This window comes from Belonocnema kinseyi, chromosome 7 (genome assembly GCF_010883055.1).
Source record: "Belonocnema kinseyi isolate 2016_QV_RU_SX_M_011 chromosome 7, B_treatae_v1, whole genome shotgun sequence".
Lineage (NCBI taxonomy): Eukaryota > Metazoa > Arthropoda > Insecta > Hymenoptera > Cynipidae > Belonocnema > Belonocnema kinseyi.
In genome coordinates this window covers 92810421-92821710 of record NC_046663.1, presented here as the reverse complement: position 1 = coordinate 92821710, position 11290 = coordinate 92810421, and the positions used below count along the sequence as shown (strand labels likewise).

The 11290-nt window shown below is 30.7% G+C and overlaps 1 protein-coding gene across 1 annotated transcript in view; it reads right to left on the bottom strand.

The window, feature by feature from the left end:
- Positions 1 to 11290, bottom strand: part of LOC117175927 (UNC93-like protein) — a 203914-nt gene that overhangs the window by 142136 nt on the left and 50488 nt on the right. Inside the window, exon 2 of the mRNA XM_033365776.1 lies at positions 9589 to 10322. Within this exon, the coding sequence (XP_033221667.1) occupies positions 9589 to 10306 (718 nt within the window). The 5' untranslated portion in view covers positions 10307 to 10322. The remainder of the gene's footprint in view (positions 1 to 9588; positions 10323 to 11290) is intronic.

The window sequence follows — 11290 nt, the reverse complement described above, 5'->3', positions numbered from 1 at the left end:
TCACCTTTTATTTAGTTTTTGTCTTATCGCGTTCCTTAGCATACCCTGAAAGTTACCTGCAATCACGCCCTTTAGGCCTGTCGGCCAGGGGTTCTTGAGCAGTTCTCACCTTCGAAAAAATGCAGTGGGATCTCGGACTACGAGGACCCACGCGACTAAAACTCGTGATACGGCTGCAGAGCAATTTTAAGGAGAATAGGTCCGTCTGATACAGACGCGGTCGCTGACCAGACGTTGGTTTCTTTCACTGGAGTACGAAGGCTCACAGTTTGCGGCTCGATCACTTCTTTTCGCTCACCGGTTTACAGACGTTTCTTCTTTGCAGTGAAGGTGATCGAGTCGCAAGGATAACTTGTACATTTTTCCCATGATTAGATCTAATTTGAAGATTCATTTCTTTAATTGAATTATCTTTAAAGGACCTGTTTTAAGGATGTACACTATGTACAATCAATCTCAGAAGTCGCTAATCTTCAAAATGATTTATAAAATCACCAAAAATAGATCTGTTATTAATTTCTGAAAATTTTGACGAAAGCTTCTAAGTGTACTTAAAACAAATAATTTTGGTTAAAATTGTTTATTTTGCAGTACTTATTTAGAGTTTTAGTTTTTTTTCTCTTTAGAGAAAAGTTTTTAATAAAACCCACCCAAATAGCATTGTACTGAATCCTTTAAGGCCATGTTATGAGTCGGTCACGTGACCAAATTTCTACCTTACCGCAACTTTTTTTATTTCCCAACTTATGTTCACACGAAACGCCACATCGGGTTGAAAATTTGGGATACTAAACAAGAGGCACTAAGAATGGTGAGTCTGGTCCTAAATTTGTACAATTATGAAAAAAGTTTTTTCTTGTGAATAATTTGTTTTGCGTTTTTCACAATTATTAAATTTTAGGACCGGACACAACTTTCTAAGTGCCTCTTATTTATTATCCCAAATTTTCAACTCGATGTAGAGCTTCGTGTGAAAATAAGTTGGGAAATAAGAAAAGGGAGGGTAAGGTAGGAATCTGGTCACGTGACCCACTCATTACATGGCCTTAAAGAATTAAATGGGGCTTGGTCATTAGGATTAAATCAGAATTGTAACTTTTTCCTAAAGAGAAAGCAAAAACTAAGCCTATAAATAACTACGGTTAAATAAATAATTTTAACTTAAATTTTTTTGTAGTACTCTTAGAGGCCTTTCTCCAGATTTCCAAAAATTAATAATTGATCTTTTTTCGATTTTATCAATTATTTCAAAGATAGACGACTTTTGCGATTGATTGTACATAGTGTGCATCCTTGAATGTTTTAGATACATTTGTGGAGGAATGCAAAATATAGATATGTGTAGAGTACAGTCAACAAAATTTCGGTAGATTTAAATTTCTCAAAAATGTATGACTCGTGATAAATTTATAGAATAGTTTTATTGTAACCTAATTTTTAAATGTTATATAGTTTCTAAAACGATTTACACGGTGTGACTGGAGTGGCCAAATTTTTTTCTGAGTTTTCAAGCATACCGCCCCCCCCCCCCATTAGATTTAATCCACAACAAATAAATGTTTTTTTCAAATTATACCCAGAGGTTCCGCAAGTCCCATAAAATTTAGCACGTATTTCCCATAAAAAAACGTTTTTGTACATTTTATTAAGAATTGTCAATATTAGGTGAATCAAGTTGAAACTGAACATGTCTCTTCACAATTAGCAATAGAATATGAATCAAAAAGACTTTTTATAAATAACCTCCATAAGTCTGTTCCATAAGGTTTCAAAAAAAAAGCATAAGTGAAAAATTCGAAATGTGTGAGTGATCGAGAATAGCGTTTAGGAAAAAACATTTTTACTGAAAACGAAAAACACGACAGCTTATTATATTTAAAATACTGTCCATCTGCCGACAACCCATGCATTGACGCAGACTGGCACATTTACCTTAGTATCTTTGTCCTCTTTCTAATGTTTTAAGATCATTAATTTAAACAAGAAGGCTCTCAGTAACTACTTCGAGGAAAAGCTGCATTCAATATGATCCATATAGAAAATTTCATGAATATTTCAAAAATCTGGTTGTAATTTAAAAAAATATATTAAAAAAATAAGATTTTTTACAAAATTATTCACTCTGATTTTTATTTCATATTTATTATTTGTTCATAACTATAAAGTTAAAGCAAAGTAAAAAAATTTTTTAAAATTGCAACCTTCGGTCATTACAATAAGAGAACATAGTCATAAATAATAATGATTAGTTTAAATAATTTACTTTGTTAAATTTTAATAATTGTTAACTCACTCTGAGCAAAAAGTGGGTAAAAACAAAAATTCTTCAAAAAAATCTTTAAAAAATATATGCAAATCAGATAAAAATATGGGAAGAATGACTGTTTTCACGATTTATGTGATTTTGATTTTGCCGTTTTGAATCATGCTCTCATTTCATAGTATGAAATATTAATATGCAGCATCACGGAAAGGACCCCGCACAATTTACATTAAAATACGGCCCTAGTCAAATTGTCTGAAATTGCGATATAATATAGTTCAAAGCCTCCTGATCGAAAAATTCAAATGGGTACTAGTCCAAAAAATCAAAAGTTTTAGAGATAGGTGGTGTTGAAGACGAAAAATATGGCCACAAGCGAATCTATTGTCCCGCTTCAAACTTGAAGATGAGGTGCAGTTTTTTCAATAAACCTTTATTGGTTGGACAGATTTACAGTCTTCTCCTAACTGACTGGACTAAAAACATGTCTTGCCTTTTTTAGTTGGTCTGACCTGTTTTAATTAACTGGATTACAAAATTTCTTTGTTAGTCCAAAATGTCTTTTCCCTTGATCATTTTGAAAAATCTTCACATTGTCAGGGCAGTCCCATTACATTGTCTTTAATAGCTGGACTGGCTTTTCCTTTGATAATTGGCCTCATCTACTGTCTTGTATTCATTGAGTGAACTGTCTTCCACCTTTAATATTTCGAACAGTATTTACATTGCCAGGACAGCGCCATTTCGCCAATTGTTACCAGGACAGCGCCATTTTGTTGCCCTTATTAGCTGGACTGGTCTTACCAGTGTTTCTATTATTGTCAGTGATTGTGCATTAGTGCCCATTAGGATTTTGTGATCAGGAGGCTTTCAACTATATTATATTAGAATTTCAGCCAATTTGACCGGGGCCGGATTTTAATGTAAATTGTGCGGGGTCCTCTCATAAGAAATATTACTTTTATTATTTTATTTACCACTTTTATTCTAAAATAGCATGCAGAAATACAGCGTGAACAGACAAAAATACTTGTCGGACAAACCTTGAAGTGATTTTTAAAATCCTCAACTCTAAAATCTTAAACTCTACTCTTGATTTTTATCTGTTTCAATTTAACATAAGTGATATCTGTGAATCTGAAATATTGAAAACAAGGTGATGGTATCATTTAGCGATTTAAAATAAAAAATTTGTAGTTTGGCAGCAGTGCGTTTAAAGTTTTGAAACTTTTCTTAATTGTGCTCCGATATACGTATACTTCACTGAGATCATTTTAGACAAATTTATTGCTCTAACAAAAAGTGGAAAATGACTGGGACTTTATGACGGTATCTTTTTGCCGCTACCCTTGAGCTCATTTTTAAGGGCAGGATTACGTATTACGTAGTCACATAATTTTTAAATTTTATGATATATTTCTCTAAATTTCGTGACAGGTTGAAGTGGATAGAAAAATATCTACAAACTGTAAAAAACTGTTGTTGACTCTACACTTTCTACAAACTGATCTTGCTATAAATTTATTTCCTATCCTACTTTAGCATATTTCAGAATTTATGCAAGAAATATCGATACAAAAAAATTTTTTCAATTTTTTGAAATTAAAAACAATGTACGCTAATGCATAATGCATAATTAATTTATTTTCAATCCACGAGCTTTAAAATCTTGATCAGTCGTATTATGATTCAAGTGCAAATATATTAATATATTCATGTGCAATATAGTCTACAACATCTTGTGACATAAACTTTCAAATTTACTGTTATCATGGAAATAACTGTTGATAGTTTCTAAGTTTATCAATATCTGTAACACTGTTTAATACTACGCACAAAAATAATTTGTTGTAATAATTATTGCTATCACTATTGCGACAGAAATAATTTCCCGCTATTAAGTAAGATTGGAATTATTTTTAACATGAGGCACTGATTGGATTTTTTTCTCTTACTTGCAGAAAATTTATTTAATCTTTATAGGAACTTGTTCGTTGTTGCCTTGAAATGAATTCAAAATAATTCACTGACGCAGATTTTAAAATATTTGCCTGACGTTCAAATGAATAGTTTATGGAGGCATTCGGAAAAATACTGAACCATTCCTCTAAATGCCTGGTGCGTTTTAGACAATTTGTAGATACTCTCCATGGAGTATTAAAATGCACAATAATAGCTATATAACAATTAATTTTTATTTTCATTTAGTTAATAAAATATACTTTACGAAATAATAACCATAATGATTTCATGTCATGTATAAAAAAGTTTAATTTTCAACAAGAAAAATTAATTTTCTACAAAATAAAAGACGAATTTTCAACGAAATACTTAAATTTCTAACCAAATAGTTGAATTTCTAACTAAGAAGGTTATTTCTCTACCAATTAAAAACTAATTTTAAACAACAAAAAATTACATCAATATTCGACTAAATTGTTTGAACAATAGATGTGACGCTAGTTTCTGTAAATTTTTAACTAAATAGTTGATTTTTTAAATTAAGAAGAATCAATTCTTAACCGAAAATAGTGTAGTTAAATTTTCATTGATTAGAATTAATTTTTAATACAAAAACAAATTTTCTACGAACCAGTTGAATTTTTAAACTCCGGATGTGAATTTTCAACAAAAAAGTTAATTCTTAATCAGTTAAATGTTCAAAAGAAGATCTAAATTTTCAGTTAAAACATTAATTTTAAACAACAAAAAAACGCATGTTTAATTAAAATGATGAATTTTTAACGAAAAATGTAATACTTGATATTTTAACAACAAATCATTAAATTTTTATTTAAAAAAACATTTGGATTATGCTAACAAAAATTACCTTTGAAGAAAATACTTGAATCCTCAGCTTAAAAAGATTAATTTTTAAATAAAGATTTGATTTTTTTACCAAAAAGATTAATTTTCAGCAAAATGCATCAATTTTCAACCAAATTGTTCAATTTTCGAACCGTAAATAAAAATGTTTTTAGTCTACGAAAAAATGCTATTAAATTATTAAATTTTCAAGCCATGAAGGTGGGTTTTCAACAAAATAGTTGAATTTTCAATACAAAAATATGAATTATTAACAAAAAAGTTGTTTTCAACAAAGCAATTTAATTTCGAACCACATAATAAAATTTTTAACCAAAAAAGATTAATCCTATACTGTGTTCGATTCTTTTAAACTTTAAATTAAAAGATTCTGAAAAATCATTTATAGTAATAAAATAATGAATGATTAATAATAATTAACTATACGCTGAATGGTAAATTTAGTCATTTACATGTTTTCGTGACCGAATTGCAAAATAAAAATAAAAAGTTTACTTTCAAAACGTGCAAAAACATGAGCTTAAATTAAAAGCCTTTTTAAACATACAACGTAAAATCATTATTCCTGTTATTTTGTGAAAGTTCATTTCATTAATTAGATGTGCATCAAATAACAATAAATTGCTAGATATCCATTGATGTGTGTTTCAATACTCTATACTTGATTTCTTTTAATTGCCTAAAACACATTTTTTAAAGATTTTTAGTGAAATGAATACTCATAATTGGGGAAGTATCAAGGTGAGCTGAAAATCGCTGCTGAAATTCGTTACATAAAAACGAAAAAGAAAGCGATCAGATTAATTGAATATCAGCGAGAACTAAAGTGTCCTCGAACATATCCCTCTCGAAATTGCTTTTTGCAGACTATAGAATCTAAAGCGGGAATTAAAAGAGAAAAACGAGTCGTTTTTTTTTTGTTTCTTTTTAAATAATACATTTTTTTCAGAATAGATTTAAGTCATGGTGCAATAACTCGATATGCCTGGATTTTGTTAGCACGCTATTTCTTTTATCTACTCCTCCCCCATTTTATCAAATAAAGAACAAAAATCCGATGCGGATAAAATTCAATCATATCACGTTATTTCATTTAACGATTAAAGTTTTTTCCCAAAAAGATAAATAGTCTGTGATCTAAATTAGTTTTCATTGACCTTTTATATCCTAAAACATTGATAATATTGTAGAAAATTTTATCAAAGAAATCTAAGCGTATTTAAGAAAAAAATAGATAAAGTTATAATTATTGATCTAAATATAGTTATTTGCATATTTATATTCTTCCTTTTGGTGCAATGGTTGGTTCAGGCTTGATGGTATAACAATACAATAATAATAATAATAATAATAATAATCATCATCAGGCAAAAGTCGTAATCATTATTTCGTTTTGATTCATTTTAATCCCTAAAAGTTTACTTGCAATTCTGTTTGTTACGTTTTTATTCAACATTGTAAAAGAAAATAATTTTTATAAAAGCGTAGTGAATAGACTCATAAAGAATCTTTTAAGAAATATAATAAAGTAAAAAATCCCCTATTTCTATTAACGATTAATTGAATTGGATTTACTTGGATGCGAGCGAAACTACTTTTACGTCCTGTGGTTTTACCCTACTCAGGCAAGTGAAGTTGCCCCAATTAATTTTCATTTGAAATTTGCTGGCGAAGTTTATACACTTTGGGAATGAAAGCCGACATGATTTCATTACCTACATATTTTCAATTTGAAATGGTTTTCTTAGCCATTTTTAAAGAATATGAAGAATTTTGGTACATATCAAAGTATGGTTAACATTTCTAAATACACTGATTTGAAATAAATTTGTTGAATGATTGCTGCAAAATGAAAGATAGGACCATTTTCCTAAAAAGAAAATTATTAAAAGGATAGATATGTTTGATTACTATTACAATGTGAAAATTTTATTTTGTAAATTTGGGAAAAATTTTTAAATACAGTCTTTTAGGTAAGCCTTTAACATTCGGCGTTTCTGGTTTCTGTTTTAAAAAGCTGTGGTGTCTGTTTTTTTAAATAGTGAATATATTTAGAATAAGAATATTCTAATTTTTATTTGACGTGATTAAGAATAATTTTTGAAAGAAGAATCTTCATCTTTTACTGGATTTGAGGAAAAAATTACAAAAGGATAAGTTTTTATTATAGATTGAAATTCAAGATTTCTTTATTTTGATTTCTTCGGATATTTCAAACTGACTAACAGTGAAATAAACTCAAAAGATTATTTGAATTAGATCTTAATGTTAATTTTTTTGAATACAGACTGGTTTCTCCAAAATATTAATGATAAACAAATTAAAATATTTTCTTAATAATTAACTTCAAATTCAAGTCTACTTTTTAATTAATATCAGCATAACATATAAATATGCGCTGTTAGTTTTCCATTAAAACTGTCCTGACGAGGAAGCTTAAAAGGCCTCGAAACATGTTGAATGATCCTGGCAGTATAAAAAAGACAGAGAAATAATAAAGAAAGGAGAGCAAGGCGATTTGATAAACACTTTCTTTTTTCTCACTCTTTTTGCAATTTTCATATATCTGTCACTAATGAGCCTTTTTACAATGTTATTTAAAAACATTTTTTTCTAATTTCAACTTTTTTTGTGCAATTATGTTACGCAAATTCAAATTCTTGAGTGTTTGTTTTTAAATTGGCTTTTTGAAGAAATACTTCTTTTTCAGTCTTCTTATGCAATTTTGTTATACAATTTGACAGCTCTAACTTTTTTCTAAAGAATGTAGTTTTAAATATTTAATAAACAGAAACATTAAGCCATAAACTGTGTCATTCTCGAGCGACTTTTTGTTAGAATAGATGATAAAAATTAATAAGAATTTAGTATAATATCGTTCCAAAATAGGGCCGCAAAAACTAATATTTTGTTTGGACAAATGGAATAAGTATGTTGCATTATCCCTTATAAAACTTGCGAGAATTTAAAATTCACTATATCAAAGTTGACAAGCGAAGTTAAAACGATAGTAATACATTTTATTCGAAAGAGTGAAAACATCTTTTGAAGTTGCCATACAAAGCAGATTAAATTCAATTAAATACGGAAACACGTGTACAATTATTATTTTTATTATTATATACTTAAGTTATTTATTACATACATAATCGCACACTTAATCGCTGTGAAAAATCGGAATCACTGCAGCGAGATTCGAAACTAACTTACCTAAATCGCTAACGCATTTTATTCCTAACAACTAAGCTCCACGGCCAACTTACATTATGGAATATTTGGCAAAAATTTCAGTAAAGCATCTTCGCCTGACAACTAAGGTCAGTATTCAAAATTTCTGGGCCCTGTTTCACGAGTGATTTGTTGCTTCAGATATTTTGTTAATAGCTAAGTTAAATATTTGATCACTTTCAATGATTAAATTGATTTTTTATCAATTACATTTTTTTAAGGAACTGATAATATTCTTGCATGAATAGCATTACCTAATTTGATATCTCAGTAACTCAGTATAATAAACTATAGTGTATTGAGATGTAATATTTTATAAATCGTACTCATTGAATTCAATCTGATTAACTTAGTGTATAAATTTCGTGATAAAGAATTCCTAACGTTTTAAATCCCATAGTAAATGAATCAATTGAAAATAGAAAGAAGTTAACTTTTATTCAAAATATTGTGAAACATAACCATGCGTTCCATGTTCAGTTTTGCACAATCGGGCTCGATCGGACAACAGCGGAAGCACTCGAGGAGCATTCTCAAACGAGACTATATGAAAAATCAAGAATCATTATTTTATAGTTTACTATGCATCTCAGTTTTCTGTCAACTTCATATAGACAATATCAATTTCTAAAATACGTTTTCGAGATTATGATATTCACTATTTTTTTAATCTAAATTATTGTTCGAAAACTCTATAAAAAGAATAGCATTTTTTCACAGTGTTAATTCTGGAAATGGAATTTCATAATATTTGGTATTTAGAATACTACTTTGTCGTCTTCGTGATTTAAATACTCGTATGATAATATTAAACTTCAATACTGTAATACGAATAATTGTAATAAAACTTTGAGTTTCCCTATTTTCGAACGATATTACACAAAAGTCTAATTGATTTTTTTCATTTAATCTAACGAAAAGTGTTTCAGTGTATCGATCAATTAACTCTTCAAATAGCAGGGATTACTTAACGTTCATTTTTATACTAGATGAAAAATAAACTTTAAAATTTTTTTAATTAAATTTTTTCTGAAAGAAGATCTACTCTCGTCGTCACTCCACTGGGAAATGAACCACAGAACTTCCGATTGTCGGTCATTTTTAGACTAGATGGAAAATAAATTAAAAAATTTTTACATTAAATTTTTTCTGAAAAAAGATCTACCCTTTCACTCCAACTGAATGGACGAGAGAGTATATTTTTTTTCAGAAAAAAATTTAATTTTTATATTAGAGAAGAAGTGTTGTTAGAAAAGTGATGGTAGGCTTACCAAGAGAAGAAACGAGGTTTCCCCAGAGTTCCGCCGTCTGCCAAGCAAGGAAGAAGAACCCGAAGAATCTGACGACAATCGCGTCAGCAGGTTGATCGGTAAGTTTCGCGTACACACCACCCACTTGTGTGAGGTAGGTCGCTTTTGCTGCCCACATAGGAGCAGCTCCCAGACCCAAGAGTACTCCAGCTGGAACCAGAGTGTAAAATCTTGGGTAAAACTGGGAACCAATATAGGGCGCATAACAAAGCATGGACACGCATAGGGTCCACTTGACCGTCAGCCTCTTTATCACAAAAGTGGGCACGAAGATACACGAAAGCACGAGGGCCGCATAAATCGCGGATAGTGAGACCGTGCCGAGACCTTCCTTTGCATTGATCGAGGATTGGAGATTGGCGGTTCCCTGGAAGGCCGTAAATTGCACCATGAACGCTATCGACACCGTGCCGATATTTTTAAGAATTCGCCATTTTTCGCTACGAGATAATTTGAACTTTCGTGATTGCGTATCATCATCACTGGACGGAAGCTGAGGAGGCTTCCTTGGTTCCGGCGGGATACCGTCCGTTCCGTCGTCCTTGAAACCTTCATTTCTGTAACCAACGCCACTCACGGACAACGTGTACACCGTGGTGTCATTTTCACGTCCCCCACCGCCACCGCCACCGACACCGCCCCCGACACTTCTGCCGCCGTCGTTCTGCGATACCACCATTGTACGAGTCGGCTACCTGAAACCAAAAACAATTATTCATTAAGCGTGTTAAATCATAAGTGCTTTTATTTTTTTTATTGTCAATTAAAACAAAATTTTTAATTGCCAGACAAAAATTATCCCCTGTCGGATAATTATAGTTTTAAATTGTTTGCAGCACACTTCAGATAAATAATATACCGGAGATTTACTTCGAAATAAGCTATCAAAATAGGAGACATTGATAGAATGATGAATTTTGATATATTAGTCTGAAACCAAAATGATTTTTATAACCAACTGTGAAAAAATTCCCCTCTAGCTCAGCTGGGATTCGAACCCAGGACTACAGATTGCCGGTCTGGTACTCTTACCAACTTTGTTCTCCTCCGTAGCGCAATTGATAAGAGCACCATACTGGTAATCTGTAGACCTGGGTACGAATCTCAGCGGAGCTAGAGATGATTTTATCTTAGCTTAGAATTTAAAAAATCTGGATGAAAACTAGTAGATCAAAAAATGTAATTCCTTTGACAAAAAAACTCAGTTACTACCCTAGTCAAAAAACATTACGTCCAAACTCAATTTTTTGATGAGAGTGGAAATATAATCAGCACTGGGGGATTGTTTTGAACCTGATCCCTTGCTCACCTTATAAGAAATTAGGAATATAAATTCTTGTTATTTTGACTCTCAATCCCCTTACAGTATGCTCCAAAACCGTCTTCTGAAAGAGGATTAAGTATTTTGCGGTATTTTGGTCGTAAGTAATACTTTTGTGTAGTTTTTCCCATCAAAAAAATTAAATCGTCAAAATTAAAAATGTCATGTATCTTTTTTATTAATTATGATTTTTCGAACAATTTTTACTTGTTTACACAATACTTTTCCACAAAGGTACCCTTACAGTCTGTCAAGTTAAAGCGTGGGTGGCTTTACTCGCATTCGGTAAGGTGTATCGACATGATTTTGGTGTCAAAATATTAAGAAGAGCTCCCTCTTTCA